The sequence below is a fragment of the Apteryx rowi genome, unplaced genomic scaffold (assembly GCF_003343035.1).
Source record: "Apteryx rowi isolate R43461 unplaced genomic scaffold, aptRow1 scaffold_80, whole genome shotgun sequence".
Classification (NCBI taxonomy): Eukaryota; Metazoa; Chordata; class Aves; order Apterygiformes; family Apterygidae; genus Apteryx; species Apteryx rowi.
This window is the reverse complement of record NW_020451094.1, coordinates 1,244,072-1,261,434: the sequence shown is the minus strand read 5'-3', so window position 1 is coordinate 1,261,434 and position 17,363 is coordinate 1,244,072. Positions and strand designations below refer to the sequence as shown.

General features: G+C 47.5%; 1 protein-coding gene across 1 annotated transcript; it reads right to left on the bottom strand.

Moving 5' to 3' along the window:
* Positions 1–517: 517 nt before the first annotated feature.
* UHMK1 (U2AF homology motif kinase 1) lies at positions 518–16,690 on the bottom strand. Its single transcript, XM_026089123.1, has 7 exons — positions 16,367–16,690; positions 13,245–13,436; positions 12,331–12,425; positions 11,279–11,355; positions 7,606–7,704; positions 6,552–6,640; positions 518–6,050 (listed from the first exon to the last, which is right to left on the bottom strand). The coding sequence occupies exons 1-7, from the start codon at positions 16,673–16,675 to the stop codon at positions 5,904–5,906; spliced, it is 1,008 nt and encodes a 335-aa protein (XP_025944908.1). The 5' UTR covers positions 16,676–16,690; the 3' UTR covers positions 518–5,903.
* Between the last annotated feature and the right edge of the window lie 673 nt (positions 16,691–17,363).

Genomic DNA, 17,363 nt, shown 5'->3' with positions numbered 1-17,363 from the left:
GTCTTCTCAGTCACGAGGTGGGATGGGTGAAGCCTCCTCACGGAGGACGCCAGGATGAGGTGGTGTAGACAGGGAAGCCTGCGCTTCTTTGAGGCCACGCTTCTGCACTCGTTTCGCTCCCCTGACAGGGTAAATGGGAGGTCTGGAAAAACTGACCCCGTCCTCAGGAAGCGCTGCAGTTTCCTCGGTGCAAACTCCCAGGCAGCTTGGGCGGCATTAGCGGCACAGGGACACAGAGGGCTAACGGGACAGCAAGCCCTCCGTCCCTCCCTCCAGCAGGCAGGCAACATGCTGCCAACTGCAGGTGCAGTGAGAGCCAGCAACTYGGAGCAAAGGAAACTCAAACGCCAGATCCCAGACATGCCGTGTGCGATTCACACCCGTGTCGYGCTCGGGACGTCTCCCAAACCGCCRGTTCCCACTCACTGATGCCCTCATGCAGGGTGACAAAGCACTTGCTCAGTTTAGGTACCCAGCATTTCACCAACAGTCCCACAAAGGCTGGATAAGCAACCACTTTATATTGAAGCATCATTTATTAATCATCTGTATCAGGCACACATCTGCTCAGCAATGGTGCATGACAAGATACAACAGTTTACATCTAATCTGAACAGAGGCACATGTTTACAGGATCGGGCACRGCAAAGGGAAGTATACTGAACACTCTGAAAGGACAATCGAAGTAAAATGCAGTGCTTACGCTTTGTTAGGAGGCAGAGACTAGTGAGAATAAAATTAAGATCAGAGCTGACTTGTGCTTCAGCCAGTGCTTTAAAAAACAGTTACTCTCCTTGCATATAATAAATAGGTGGAAGTGCAAAGAACTCCTCTCTCTCATTGCTCCCACATACACATCGGTGGCATTAGTCTAAGGYGGCAGCACCTGGCACAGGAGAAATGTTCAGACTGAGCCATGGGGCATCTGTCAGCAGGGTGTACCACAGAGTGAGCCAGGGCAGGAACCCGCTGTCGAGAAAAGCATCTCGGCCCAGTCAGAAGGCAGCCAACAAAAGCTTTCGGCAGCACGTTGTTATGCCTCAGTGTCATTAACGACAGTAAAACACCAGAAAGCTCCCTCAAAGTGGCTTGGGCCACGCACCCCTGAGAAGGGCCCTTCGTCCCACCGGCCTCCAAGCACTACCACATAGTATTAACGGGTGTGGGATGAAAGCTATCAGCACAGCCACAGAAACCATCCCACCAGAGCAAGTGCAAATCGACTTGCCTCCAGGGCAGCTATTCTTCAACTGACAATGATATTTTTTATTGAATCATCTTTTAGACCCAAACAATACCAATAAATAGTTAAGATAGTTAAGCTCCAACATTTTTCCCATTCACACACACACTCCAAGGTGCCAACAGTGGGACTCTCCTAACACTGCATCTGCAGTGCCAAAAAACCTGCTCTCAAAAGACCATACCACATGGGCCATGAGGCCACCCAGCACCGCCACGCTCTTCAACACAGCACAGCTCCCCAAGCAGCACTAAGAGCAAGCCTCAGCATCACAATTTTTGTGACAAGCAAGCATTTACTGCGCAACCCTGGAAGTCCTGCATGGGCCGCAGCAGCCCCTCTGAGGTCTCTGCATCCCTTCATGACCAGCAGCAGCAGCTCTGCAAGCTGAGCCTGCCCCATGCACACCCGTACCGGGAAGGTACTGCCACGTTAGGGCAGTAACTCCTCGGCTCATCCTCTGGCAGTGCTGGGGGGGCCAGGGCTTGGATAAAGGTACCTGCGCGGCAGGTCCGTGAGATACTGGGTTTAAGGTGGGGAGGCCTGAGAGACAGCTGGCCGGCCGTGTATCTAGGTAATACCCAGCCGCTCCAGAGCGGCCATGCACGGAGAGGTGACACTGCCTCGCTGCCACACAGCGGCCTCGGGTCTCTGAGCCATTGCTGCCCCTTTGAGAAGGGCCAAGGTGCCCGCTGTGCTTGCTCTCACGTAATTGCTCCCATCGTGCAGGTGGGAAGCCAGTGTTACATTAATACCAGTATTAAATGGGCGCTAAGCTTATAATGCCAATATCAGAAGATACACAAAAACTAAGCCACCAGCACTGCCACCTCTAGCATGGTTTGTTGCCCGTGAACACAGAGATGCCCAGGGAGAGGTAGGTGGATTTCTTCCCACCTTCAGCTGGGTAGAGGTCTGCCCTCAGCTTTAAGAGCTGAGGAAAACCTCATGACTGCTCAAAGTCTTGCCGTATCCAGGGGTTTGATCTTTCATCCCTTTCTTCCCTAAACCAGCTTTCTCCCTCAAAGGCATCCTGCTGATTTTCACATGAGCTCTGATCGGTGCTATGCCCAGGGCAAACATCGGACCCTGGCTGCAGCCAGGTCTGAACGCACCACCCACACCACCACAGCTGCTAGGCCAGGATGACACTCGCACCAACTCCTGTGTCCTCTCAAGACACTGCACTGCAGGAAGGTCAAATCGCCAAGGCCACGTCAGGAACGCACTGGCGGTTTCAGATGCAAATAACCAGCCAGATGCAGCCTGCGGGTGGACTTGCCTGCACGACTGAGTGCTACTGCACCGGGGAAAGACATCTGCCACCGCCACACCAACTGTGCTTGCTGAGGACGCAGGCCAGCAGTCCAAGGAGTACAGCCACCCTTGAGGCCCAAGCAGCATTTTAAGGCTGCTTTAAGTAGTTCTGGAGAAGGGTGGCTTTTGGAAGGAAGCCATGTCAGCACAGACTGAGAAACCCAGCACGCATCAAAGTGGAAAGCCCTGAGACTTCTGCACCTGTAGCACACAGTGTTTTAGAAACAAAGCAAGCCAGGCCTGTCCAGGCACACATCAGGACATACACATCCAGCCTAATCACCATGCATGCTTTAGATACAACCTAGAGGTAAGAACACAGGTTTTAGCAGGGCTGAAACTACACCACCGCCACCAATATCTCACTGAGACACTACAGTGAACTTCAGCTTGACAGAAAAGGCTTTGAAGGCAGATGGTGTGGGAAGATGATAAAATATTTCCAACTCTTAGGAGTTTCTGAAGCTTCCTGTACTCCCACAGCCAGGGACTGAAGCCCCAGACACTGAGATCAACATCCTCAACTCTTGCCGGGGCRGGGAGCAGGGCGGGCGGAAGCAGCAGCAGCTTTGGGTCTTTGCTTGACTCAGTGCTCAAACCTGGTCACTGAGCATCCAGAGAGAAAGCTGGTGGCAGGGTTTGCACCTTGCAAGTTCATTTAATTCATATTAAATCTGCTAAACAAAACCCCAGCCAAACTCTTTGGTGGAACTGCTCTACCATGCTGCAGCAGCAGGTTCTAGCTACTATCTAAAGGTTAATCCTGGCATGGCTCTTATCTTTAGCTGCAAATCCAAAGTGCAATTCCAACTTAAAAGGAGATATGTTTGAAAGGAGAGAGACCAGCTTGCAGTCCTAGAGAAATGCATCCGAGGAGGTGAAGTTCTGCATTTGCAGCCTGGCATGATGCCATCTCTCTGCTCATGTATGGCTCTACCGTGAGAGAGCTCTCTGAGCTCACGCCCTGCACCCAAGGGAGCTCACCGCATTCCCATGCGGACTGGCACTAAGCTTGGCAGGAGTTCTTGCATCTTCTTCTGCCAGCTGACAGGCATGCATGCAGCCTGTTTAATGTTGCTAACATGATGGCATTTAACATGCGAATTTCTGAGCCTAAGTGCTTTTATCTCAGGCTCAGCCTGCCAGAGACAGCAGCAACTTGGGGCTGAGGAAGCAGTCAATATTTACTGAAATTTAGAGTACTTAAAACAGTTTAAATGCTGCTTTTCCACACAGAAAAGAAAAGCCTCATCTGACTGATCATCCAGTTCTTCCCAGACACTAACGGTGCTTCACTGCAAGGACAGCCAAATTAAAAACAAATGAATCACATACCCCATCTATGAGAAGCTGCTGTAGAACAATGTACACCAAAGTACCATCATTCTGGGAAGAGTCTGATCAGCAAATCATACCTTAAAAGCTCATTGTGGGATTTTTTTTCCTGGAAAATTTACCACCTCACAGCAACAGGAAAAAGAGAAAAAAAAATCAAAAAGATTGGTCCTTCCTGGGGAAGTTTGGGAAGGGCTAGAGTAAACAGGACTCCACACCAGCACAGAGAGGAACTCAGACTCGTGAAATGCTACAAACATCAGTTCTTCTGCCGCACTGCACACATGCATACAGGGCAAAAATCAAGAGGAACTTAAGTGCAGGATTCCAGCAAGTCCAGCATCAGCAGGGTGCAGGATGTTAACTGCAAGGTAATTCAGGTATTACCAGGGAGGCTCAGAGACAGTTCAGGCAGCTGCCACCAAGTATTTCAGCTGGAGAAAGGAATTCATGAGGGCTTGTGACTGGAGGACTCTCCTCATCACTAAAACTGGTACCAGGCCTTCAAGCCAAGAGATGCTGTTCCCCCCCTGCATAAGGCTGTTCCACGCTGTGCCCCCCCGGAGCAGAACGGTCAGGCCCTGCAGGGAGGGACTCAGCTGGGTGGATGGGTTTTCACACCCCTGGGAAGCACAGCCACCCGGCCACCTCATGCTAGCTGCTGCGTTAGTGACCCTCTGCCCCTGCAGGAAAGCCCCATGAGCAGGGAGAGCACGCTGGGGGGAGCAGTGACACAGCTCGCACAGTTTCTTTCCCCAAAAGCACGTGGTTGTGCTTGACACATAACATTACCCTGGCCAGTCAAGTCAGATTAGTGACCAAGCCCTGTCCATACGGGATCTCAGATTGCCTCAGGCCCTTTGTGTAACCTATGAAGGACCAAAAGTGTCAGTGCTTCTCATCTACAACAATTCTAACAGGTTAATGCAAAACCAAAATGCACAACACAGAAAAGCCAAGCGTGGAACCTACAACAGACAAATATTTGTTCTCTCTTAGAAGACTTGCAGGACAGGAGTCCTGCTGGAAACACAAAGAATACTGTGTGCTCTAGCACTCCTTTCCAAAAATATCACCTAAAGACGCTTAAATAATACAGATGATTTGGCATCAGAGTCCCGAGCATCAGTGCCAGCACAGGGTATAAGCTAGAAAGATGATTCCACATGACAAAGTTTTCACATCACTTCAGGCTACAAAGTGCTACAGCTTCTTTTGGGACTGAGGCTGGCACTGCTCTGAAGACATTTATTCACACCCGGTCAGCCCCTGCCCACTCCACCCATACAAGCAAGTTCAGCTCACTGCAAGCAGCTTCACCCATACCTCACTCCACAAGCCCAGCATGCCATCTGTGCCAGGTAAGATGTATGGCTCTTCTCAGGTCATGAGTCAGTGACAGGGTAACTCTGTAGGCCCAGCAGATCTCATTTCACTGCCTCCCTCTGGTCTCTGTGACATGAAGACTCAAAGGCCTCCTGATCTACCTTAGAGAGGATGGTGCTTCTGCTTCTTTATTTACCACAAATACCAAAAAAGCCAGGGAAGCTTTTCTTCTCCTCCCCATTGGAGGAGAGCACAGGTATTATAGGGCAGGTTGAAAGTTTGACAAAGAAATCCTTTCCGCAGGGAAAAAAACAATTGCTAGGGCCAAATTGTGAAATGGTCTCAATTCAATCACTTAAAAGTGCTTGTCAAGATCTGCTCTGCCTCCAAGGCTCCCATAGTCACTGTTCTGGCCACCTGAGTACCTGCCAAGGGCAGGCAAAGCCACACATCTAATGTAAACGAGCAAGCACAACACACACACAAGCACACGCTTAAAGCCATCCAGGCCTCCTCTGCACATCACAAAGCAGCAGTAAAGATTTCAAAGCCCATTTTAGTCCTTTGCATCTCTCCTTTACAGATGACTTAAAAGCAGGGCTAGGAAGCTCTTTGTACATTCAACTGTAAAACACAACATGAGGAAGAGGAGCGAGACAACTCTCCTGATTGTTGCTACTGCCTACAGCAAGTTTTGGTACAGATATCCTCTCTTATAGGCACTCAGTGGGTAAAACGTAGCCACAACAAACTTGCCATCAAAAATCTTGCCAGTCAGCATTTTTTGGGCAGCTTTGGAATCACCAGCGTTTGCATATTCAACAAAGACCTGAAAGAGAGAGGAGAAACAGCACTTCCACTGTAGCATGCCATCTGCTCCCTCCCACTTCTTCAACGCCCACCACTTCGGGGAAACAGTTCCTGATCAAATCTTTTCCCTCCATCCTTGGAGGAGCACAGAGCCATGGAGCTAAAAAGGAAGCAAGTGTGCCTCTGAACAGGAATCTCACCTCCTGTTCCCCATTTCTAGGGGTAGTGTGTTTGGAAAGATGGGAGAAAGCACGATGATGCTCTACATCTTCAACACCTCCTCTCCCACCCATTGTTTTGTCCTCTTCTCTCTCATACCCCAGCTCCTCTTCTAAAGCTGTTTGGGGTCCTCCCAGGTTAGAGAGCCTTATGTATGCAGAAAGGAACCTGTGCTGTCTCTCAAGGTAAGCAGCTATTTTTAGCACTGTCATCACCCAGGAGATTTAAGCAGAGAAGCAGTGCTGGGGCACATAGAGTGCATATGGGAATCCACCACAGCCTCTTCCCTCCACTCACTTACTTGGCCTTTACCAGGATTCTCCTTTGGAATAAGCAAGGAAACCACCGGACCATATTTCTGACACTCCTCTCTTATGTCTTCCAGGATATCTGAGAAAAGAAAGAGCTGGTTCTTTCACTTTGCAAACTGGGATGAGTTAAGAAGGAAACCAAGGCCAAATGAATCCATCAACAACATTTAGTCAACATACTTTTTTTTTGCCCCTCTCAGTTTTAGATAAATAAACCAGAGATGTCACAGAGAAACTGATGCTGCTTAACAGCCAAACCATGAGACACAGTATCCAAACTGAGGCCCAGAAACACAGACCTGCAGGGCAGTGAATCCCTCTGAGAATGGGGTTTGGAGCACACGGCCAGTGCTTTTCCTTGCACGCACAAACCTTGGCCTTCCAGTAGCTAAAACATTCAAGATTTGTTAGCGTGTTTTTTTTTTTGGGTCATGGCACTTGGAGGAGGGGAACCAAAGTAGCTGCTACAAACCCTTCTTTGTGTGAGCAGAACTCAGACTTTTAAACTCATATCCCCAGAGTAAGCTCTGTAGCTTTTGCCACTTACTTGGATTTGAAAGCAAGTAGAAATGTGAGTTTGACAAACATGTCTTGCCACCTATCATGTATAGTTCTGCAACAGTTCAAGAACGCAAACAAGTTATTTCAGTTCTTTGTGGAGATCTTGGATAAGCTAATTAGCAAACTTTTGAGGATTCCTGCTGTAGGGCTCAATAGGGTCCTGGCCATGTCTAGCAGAAGCTCAGAGCCACAAACACATAAGGAAGTCTGTGGGCATTTAACCACAGAAGAAAATCAAATAAGCCTTTTTTTTAATCTTGGATTCCCCCAAGGATTCACTACAAACTCTGCTTTCTATCTCAATCTTTTAGTCCCAGTCTATCCTCTGTTGGCACAGTTCACCCACCTCAGCTGAGAAGTTCCTTGCTTGCTCTTCTTACACTTACTAAATGCTCTTCCACTTGCTCTCACATCCCCAAATCCAAACAAAATGGAGTTTCTAAGACAACACTGCTACATGAGAATTGCATGGCATACACCAACCTTCGTATTCTTCTTCACTCTGTAGAGAAGCATCACTTAGAATATTTAGGAGCCTCAGCACAGGCGTTGGGAGCATCACCAGATCTTCGATATGGGGAGCTGTTTGACACCCACAAAGTTAGAGAGAAGAAAAAAAAGGAATCAAAGTCCAAAGGAGCAATAAAACAGGGAGCAGACGCAATATGTGATCTTATCATACACAAGCACTTACCGTTCTTCGCAGTACAGTTTTGCTTCTCTCCACTATTACTTGTGTTTACAGCTTTTAGCCACCCTGTCTCCAACTGATCATTGTGCACTGAAACTCTCCCAGAGAAGTCAGTGCACTCTGCAATAATACTGAGGCAAGCACCCGAAAATGCCTTCAACGCTACAAAGCTAGCAGCAATTAAGACTTTAATTATGGCTACTTAGCTCAGATTTAGAAGTTGATGCATCTGTCAAGGGCTAAGATAGTTGAGCAATCTGCCCCTTATATATGGAGATGCGAGGAAATGAAAGGAGAACAACTCTGAAACCTGTTTCTCCTGTTACTGCAGGATTCCCACTCGGTGGTACCACACAAGCTGAAAACAGGCTGACCAGCTTCCCGTGTTTCCAGTTTTTAAGCTATACTAGGGCACAAGCCTCAGCTCTCTCTAGGATGTCAACTAGTTGTTCCCTAAATACCATGTACAACAAGAGCCCCCTCCAAAATCCAACTGCAACCCACTGCTTCAAAAACCACCGTGTAATCTTGGGATAGAAAAAAGGGAAAACGATTCAACTTCTTAAACAATGCAGTAGTATAGAATAGGGTATGGCCACAAGAGGGAGGCAGATGAGCAGCGAGTCTGTGAACGACTTTCCAGGAGCAGAAATAAAGCCTGTGTCCTCTGGCCCTAGGAAACAGGCAGCTCACAGACCACTTGGAATAGTGCTGCATGCATCCTACTGTGGAACTAAGGAACAGTCAAAGAGGGCAGACTAGTGCCAAACTACAAGAATCACTTCTTGTGAGAGAAGACGCAGGACTTCTAGAAACCCAAAGCAGCAAGGGTAGATAGTGTCACTTCTCCAAGGACAAAAGCTTGATTTCATGTTCTTGGAAGGGACCAGCAGGCCAGTTGTGAATTTAAGATCTGGGAGGCTGACTTACAGTACTTCAAGAGTGTTAATGTGTTTTTATTTGCATCTGCAAGCTACAATAGCAGAATACAATACCAGTACCTTATGGTTCTCATAGTTGACAGTTCTGCTTGAGATCTGGTGCTCCTTTAAGGAAAACGCGTGCAATCTGCACTGCCAAATCCAGCTTCAGGGACAAGACTCCAGGAGGGAAAGTAAAAGACACAATGGAGACATTTTAACTCCATGGAGCAACTAACTACTACGCATAGGGCCAAATAACCCTTTCCCTTGGTACAGCTCTTGATGCTTTTTTTCTGAAGAGAAAAATAACTGAATAATGCCACATACTCCCTGAAGATCATTTCAGGCAAGGAGACAGGGGGAAGAGAAGGGAAGAAATGCCTCCAATTTGAGCCTTCTGACTAGCTCTGTAAAGACAGAGGGTGATTATTTCCTTGGAAATACTTTTCCAAGCTAAGCATGCAACACTTGTATCGAAGAGCTGGCATCTCTGCCAGGCTCAGACAAAAGACGTGGATTTCATAATGCAAAATGAGATGGTAGGGAAACACGTTATAAATCTCCTTCTGTGTGACACGGAAGACTCCTTATGAAAAGCTTGGAGGACGAAGGGCCTTATCAGCTAGACTATGCCAGAGAGCACTCAGGGCCAGCTCTTCGGGGAAAAGTGCCACATTCAGATAAACAGGCAAGTTCCAGCTGCAAGCAAACCTTTGTGACCATTCTTCCACAGGACTGCCGGCAACCAAGAGACAACATCAGAACAGGGGGTTGAAAGAACACTTAACTGTTGCCTCAGTCTTATAAGGGGCACCCTTCTATTAAAGTGTGCAAGTCTGTCCTTCATTTCATGTGTCTTTTTTCAAAGAGGGAAATAAACAAACCCCTAGTACTCAAAGCTATTTGTTCTTCCTGCAACCAAGTGAGAAATACATTTCCTGCAATTCCCTTCTGTCCTAGGAGGTATTTCTGCCCGATGTCTCTGCTCCTACTCAAAAGTTCCTGGTGGTATCGACCACACTCACAGCACAAAGGGCTGCAGCCTGCAAGCAGCTCAGGAAAGAAGCTGATGATCTGGAAAGCCAAGATTTGGCTGTAAATGACCAGGAAAGCCATTCTCAGCTGTCTTCGTTCTAAACAGACCATCTGTGTCCAAGTGAAAGGTAATGACAGAGATCATTTTCTGACTTCCTAGGAAAGAAACAGTAAATGCTTCTTTGTGCAGACAAGCTGACAGCACAAGTTTGGCAAAGAAGAGAACCATAACTAAGAAAAACTGAAGCTGTGGTATAAAGTTGTAGCACCAACCACAGAAGCACCTTCCTACTACAAACAGGTACAGTTAAAAGGCTGTGTGTTTAAAACTAGACCAGAGAGCACTGCCAACATACTATTGCCTCTGCTCTAAAGCAGTATTGGTTGCAAGGTTCATGGAAGGTGGCTTTGATTACACAGTCCCAGTTTCTGAGATGCAGGAGAAGTTTCCCTACAGAAGAAAACAGGGATGAGTTTGTTACCTTTGCCTAATAAACAGGAATGTCAACATCTTGATGCAGCCTCAGAAGAAGCAATAGCTAACCTTCACTGCAAGGTACATCAAGCAGCTTATGAAAAGCACAGCTGAGATTCAAGGGAGAACCCTAGTTCAGCTAGAAGCTGGATGCTCTAAGCATTGTTTTATGCGGCAGAAGAGCTCTTCACTGGTGTTCCTGAAAGCAGACAAGCTCTGGAAGACATTACTGTGCTGCTTTTGGAGCAGAAAACCAGGAGGGACATRAGCCTAAGGAGGGTGGTCCCAGCCTATTTTTTGCAGACAATCTGCAACCCACATGGGGAGCCTTGAGGAAACACCATCATCTTCCTCAACTGAAGAGAAAGTGACAGATCAAATGGAGGGCAGTGACATCAGAGGGACTACAACTGTTTGTGACTTGTTACATCGACACCAGGAGAGGTAGGCCCTGACCTCCAAGTCACCGCAAATTAGACTTGCACCCCCTTTGCCAGGCCCCAAAACAGCCTCCAGCACCATGAGAACAACCTGGCATTGCCCGGCCTGCTGAAGTGAAGGCAGCAGCAGATGCCACCCTCAGAGACTGCCCTAGCCGGTCACATTCCTGGCTTCTGAGCCAGGAAACTCTTAGCTAAAGAAAAGCCATCAGCCCACCCTAGACAGTGCTGCACTCTTCAAAAGCACCTCAACAGTCACAGTATTAGGTAAGTACCTTTGTCATTTCTGTCTCCTCAGCTGAATGGTGTTGTCAATACACTCTGGTTCAGTTTGATCTGAGCAGAATTTACTGTGAGTCCAACCAGGGGGAGTGACAGCCCACATGGCCAGAGGGACAGGACAGCACTGAGAGCACCTACAATGGTCCGACATCTCCCTGTTGTGGTACCACAGCAGGGCTGATGAGTGCCACAAATGACAAGAGAGCAGCAAAGAGAGCAGAACCCCAAACGCTACAGTCTAACCGCACCCCTGTGCTGCCTGCAGTACATGCTGAGAAAGCTGTGATCAAGGATCACATGCATGGCTTACCAAAGGGAATGCTGAAGAACGGGCTGCATAAAGCCTTCTCAGCAGAGGCTCGCTTTCCTTGGTCACAATGAAGCATGCTGCAAGAGAAGAGACACCCTTATGCTCTTACATGTGACACTCATGCATCTGCAAATTCAAATCAGGCTGGAAGCCAGTATAGAAGAATTGCCTATCTTTGGGGTGCTTATGATACAAGGAGAACAGTCAGAAACAAATCTTTCAATTCTGAGCTGCAAGCACACAAGAAGGACCTCTTTGAAGTGTTTTGGCTACACAATGCAGTAGGTTTTCCTTCTATATGTCCTTCAGCACCAAGTATGAAAGTTGCTCACTCATAAGTTTACAGAATGCACAACATGTTCCAGCTCCACCTGTCCAGAACATTCAACCCATGTTTCAGATGCACATGCAGAGTCTCATGAAAGCGATGACACTCTGTGAGCTCCCACATCTTTTTGCAAATGGGATTCAAAATAGCTAATAGGCCAGTATTTTCCTGAGAACTTCCTCAACCCAGCTTTAAATACCAGTGGCTCTAGATGCCTTCTCTGCAGAGTTTTGTCTTCCCTCACTCTGCAGCTTCCAACAGATCGCCGAGTTGCTGGGACAGCAACACCAAACCCCTCTACAGACCTCTCAGCTGGGAGCTGCACACAGTGCATTTGAATCAYGACAGCAGTGGAGAAGCAGCACTGTCTGTCCTCCTCCCTGGTTTCTGACAACACTCCTCTAAGGGAGGAAAGTCTTCACTGTGCTGTTATTTTTCCAGGTTTCCCCAAATACAATCTCAGTCATGGAAAGAGCAAAGCACCAACACACCAAATAGCAAATATCAGTCATAATGTTTGTTATGTGCTTACTCCAAGCTGTGCCAAAACCAGAGGAGCTGAAGCATCTCTGCTAATGCTCCCACTTTTTACCAGCACAATGGCAGGGAGGTTTTAGAAACTGGAGTGTGAGGTGTGGGCTTCAAGTTACCAAAAGCAAGGCACAAGGCTTTCTGAGTATAAGAGTACACCATTAAGAAACACTTAGTAAATGTTATAAGGTACCTTTTGATAAGGTCTCTGAGGTGATAAGCTGGAATGGCTGAATTAACCACCCCTTCACTGGCAAAAATGCGATCAATGATGGCAGAACTGTTTGTCTGGAAAGAAAAAGCAGCAGTGCTTAGGGAGGAAAGAAAATACTAGTGCGAAGCTTGTTGTAATGTCACAGTACTAGAGCCCACCTCATCCAGTTCAGAAAGTGATGCCTAACTCCCTTCTCCTGACACCTGGCTTATGTGAAATATCCCTGATGCTTCAGCCTCACATGTTAAACCATCAGGTGATCACATCAGATGAAGTTTTCCCATTTGATTATGTGAAAGATGGGAAGTTTCATGCACAAACACATTTGTTCTTACTGCATATATTATGATGCTGAAAGGATACTCTTATAGGAAAGGAGAGCATGAAATACGAATTCATTTATTCAGAGGAGAGGACAGAATCAGGCTCCGTACTCATGACAGAACCTTCCTCTTGTTTTCTGAGGATATTCACTTATAAGAAAACCCCAAGCTGGAGCTAATGTTAGACTAAACAGAGTGAATCATTGCTCTGTCACTGTGCTGCTGAACTAGCTGGCAGTCACCAGCAATCTATTTCATTGTTCTGGGCTACACCACAATCAGCACAACCCAGATTACCAGCCTTGGCAAGCCATAGGCTCGAAACACAGAATCCTGGAGCCCCACAATGTCACAACAAGAACACAGACAGTGTTCCCACACGCCAGTCGCACAGGGCAAGGGGGTCTCTTAAGGCTGTGAAAACTTAATTCCTAAGACAATGGAACAGAAAAATCTCCTGGAAACACTAGTTCCCGGGTGCTACCTCACAAACCCAGGTTACAAACAGGAAGCACAAAGACTTGTTCGGTCCTTGTGTAAGCATGAACACCAGCAGCAGTTCGCACTCACCTTCCATTCCTGAGATTGGACTGTATGTTTCAGTTTCATTCCTGAGAACATTTCCAGTAAAACGATTCCCAGACTCCACAGATCCACAGCAGACGTACACTCCGTTTCACTCTGGAGCCCTGCCTGTGCCAGGCAGTTCTGCAGTTCTGCCTCTGGAGCCCGATACCCGTCTGTTTGAATATATTTCACATCCTATGGAAGATAAAACAAACACAAGAAGTTAGTTTTCCAGATGCAGGTTCTCCACTCCATCCTTAAATCAGTTTAGAGGCCCTTCCAAATGGGTCAGCTAAATACTATTACTAAATTGACACAGAGCATTAAACAGTCAGTCATGTTAGACAGGTAGTTCAACTTGCTAAACTGCTGCGCTGATGAGGAAAAAGACCAAAACAGTCTAGAAGAGGAAACACCTCCCAGCAACACAGTAGGAATACCACTGACATCCAGTCTCTCAGGAAGAAGGCATTGCTGGGAGGAAAGGGCCTAATATAAATACTGAACCTCACTGCAAGCTGGCCCATTAATCTCTCTAAGTGTGGAGGACTCTGGAAACTTCAGGGTAAGGGCTGAATACCCGCAATGTGCTCCCACACCAACTGAATGAGAGCAAGAACAGCTTAGCCTGAACAGTGAGGATCGGTAACTGCTTCTATTATTCAGCTACTGGTGTTCTCTGGAAAAAAATGTTAAAAGAACAAGGTAGGCATCTAACACTCAGACAAGGAAATTACCAAAGGCACTTCCCACGCACCTCTTTCTTCCCCTGCCTTGCAGTCAGAAGCACTGCAGCAATCAATACCTGCTTAGCTGCTGAGGCTGGAGAGAGTAAAATACCCCTACACTGTCTGGTGAAAAGAAAACGGGTAAATCATAGAATCACAGAAGTGTTGGTTGGAAGGGCTGCTCTGAACATCTCCAGCACAACCTCCTGCTCAGAGCCAAAACTAGATCAGATCAGGCTACAGCTCCGTCTGGCTGAGTCTTGTGAACCTCCGATGATAAACTGCACACTGCTTCTTTTTAATATAGGAGGGTCTGTTTTAAAACACTGTAATGCAAGTATGCCAGTCTGCTTTCTGGATAAAGTGCAGGATTGAGAATCCTTACACTGGGAATATATTTAAACCAAAATTATCTGGTTCTTTGACTTCTATGAAAATAAAGTTTCCAAAAGGCACTTTCAGGCAACAAAGTCAGAATTGTTTTATAAACTTAAAAACAAACAAACAGATTGCTCAGAAGGGTCCCTCCACCTATCAGCAAAGAGCAGAACCCCCGGCAAGGCAAAGGGAGCAATTTAGACAACAATGAACAACATTTAGAGAGACAGAGAAAACACCATGATCACTAGCAAAACCAGTGAAATGGAATTTCACTCCTACCATCTGAATTACTGTGAGACATTTACGTGGCCGAGACCCTGCTCTATGTACACCCGTGCTCTGTTAAACAGTAACGGTAGGAAAAGTTATGCAAGGAAAAGCTGGGCAGAGTTGTCACAAATGCAAGTAATGTGGTCTTGACTCAGATAAGGAAACCATGCATATGTGCTGCTAGACAAGGGAGAGGTGGCAGGGTCAGAAGGTTCATCCCTCCAGCCAGGATGTTCCTGAGAATGGGCAGAGGAAATCCAACCTAAAGGAAGCCGATGGGAAGGAATGGTAGAAACAAATAAAACACAGGATCATCTGTTAGAGAAGGAAACTCACAGAGCAATCAGCAACATACAGACCTAAAGAAAAAATAAATATTTATCTGCATCAGGCACAGGACACCAGGAGAGTGTTTTTTGCTGATAGACAGCAAAAGATTACCAGAACAAAATGGTGTTTGGCCAAAAACGTGAGAGAACTGAAGAACAACATGGAGGAGTTGTTAAAATGTATACACATTAAAATTAGCTACTGTACAAAAGAATTCAGAGACAGGCCACCCATGCAATCCTCTAATATTCACAGATCAGCAGGCTTTGCTGTCAATATCAGGTAAACCACTTGCAAAGTATGAATTTAAAGCCTCTAGATGAGTAGCATGCAATAGGAACAACCCAGAAGAACACCGGCAAAGAAAAATCTTAGCTTGTTTTTACTAGGCTCCTTACCACACATCACCCAGTGAACAGAGGCAAATTTGCTAAGAGGCTATCCGATCAAAAAGCTTTACTGATACCCCTTACAGACTGTTACCAGGGGAGAGGGAAGGATGAAAGGAAATTCTACAGAGCCAACAACAGAATCTCCTGAGGTTCTCTGTAGAAAGATGAGCAGCCCTTGCTTTCATCAAAGGCCATGGAAGACTAAAAAGGGCAAGGACAAACTTCAAGAAAAAAAGAAGAGCATCGGTCTCAACAAAAGGTGACAGTATGAAAAGGGTCTGAAAGCTCAAACAGGAAAAGCAGAGAGCAGAACAGGCAAAGACTTGTCTATGTCTGTAAAGAACGGACACTGCCTACCCACTGCCAGAGCATGAGCTTGAGTCAACACAATCGCACAGGAGATGAACATACAGACCTACTAAAAAGAGAAGCTGCTGAAGAGAGGAAGAAACTACAGAGAAGAACAGAGACAATGCCAGAGATGACGCTATTAACTGGGGAGGCTGATGGTGAAGCCTAGATTACTAATACATGAGATAAGAGATGGTAAAAGGAAATCCTGTGGATCTGGGCACTCCCATTCATCCAGCCACCTAAAAACTAGCAAACTTTCCTGGAAGCTGTGAGACAACGCTTTTTTCAGTGTGTCGTTAACTGTGGAGTTCACTGTCCTGGGTATCACAAAGGCTAAGACATTAACAGGAACCAAAGGCATGCAAGGAGAATGGGAACATGAACTTCTGTTTTAAGGGCCAAACAGCATTTTAGCTTCCAGGAAACCCTTAGTATCAGCTCAGCTACTATTCTGATCATGTGGATTTCTATGCTCTCATACACAGGAATGCCAGTTCAGATCTTATCCTTGAAAAACAGTCCGCATCCCTATTTTCTACAGACAATCTCACACAATCCGAGTTCTCCTCCCACCCAATACACATCCGCTTAGCACCACTGAGCTGGAAGCAGCACAGACCCGCGCAGTTCAACATAGAGCCAACTGCTTCAAGAGCAGCACATGCCAAACCTGATTCCCCTCTTTGAAGCTAAGTCCAAAGTCAATGAGCTTAAAACACTCCTCCTCTGCGCTCCACAGGATGTTGCGTGGCTTGAGGTCTGCATGCACGTAGCCTTTATGGTGCAGGAAAGCCAGGGCTTCGAGGACGTCTCGGGCACAGTGCTGGATCATCCACATGGAGCAGCCCTGGTTGCTGGAGTGCAGCAGCAGCTCTGACACACTGATGTCCAGCAGCTCCAGGAGGAGACAGCGAGATGGGCCATTCGCAGAGTAGTGGTTGGTGAACACACCATACAGTGTCACTACAGCGAGAAACATTGCCAGGCATTGGTAATGTGCAACGGCCACGGTCACCCACCTCACTCCTCTTCAAAAGCCGCAAGAGGTGGCTCTTCTGTTTGGCAGGGTGCAATATTCGCAGAGCCAGGGGAAAAAACTTCAGAGGGGAGCAGCAGGGGAAAATCAGCCATGTCACCCCCACCGCGCCTCTGCGCTTCAGGGGGCGGGCAGGTCTCAATGCACCCCACAAGGCTCTGCTAGAGCTAAGGGGAAGGGTCTCTAGCCCTGCCCGCCTGCGGGTGTCAACTTGGGGGTGCCCATACCAGGGTGTGGGGCTGAGAGACTGCCTATTGCCCAGGGAATGGTGCCCTGCTCGGAGCGGTGGGGGATGCCAGGTTGCCCTAGGGGAAGCTGTCTTTGGGAATGGGGGGTGGGCAGGGAAGAGAGAGGACAGGGGGTGCCAGTTTAGGGATGCCTGGGGGATGCAGGTCCCTAGGGATGAGGGGTGCTGGGAGTTAGTGGTGCCAAAAAACAGCAGTTTGGGAGGAAAGGGAGGCAGGAAGCTGGAGGTGGAGGCTGCAGGGTGCCAGCCTGGAGGTGCCCAGGGGCAGCAGCCAAGGGCAGGGGGTGCTAGTGTGAAGATGCCCAGGGGTGGGCCGTGTGTATGTGGGGGTGCTGAGAGGGGGTGCTGGTTTGGGGGTGCCCAGGAGTGGGCCATGCAGGGGGG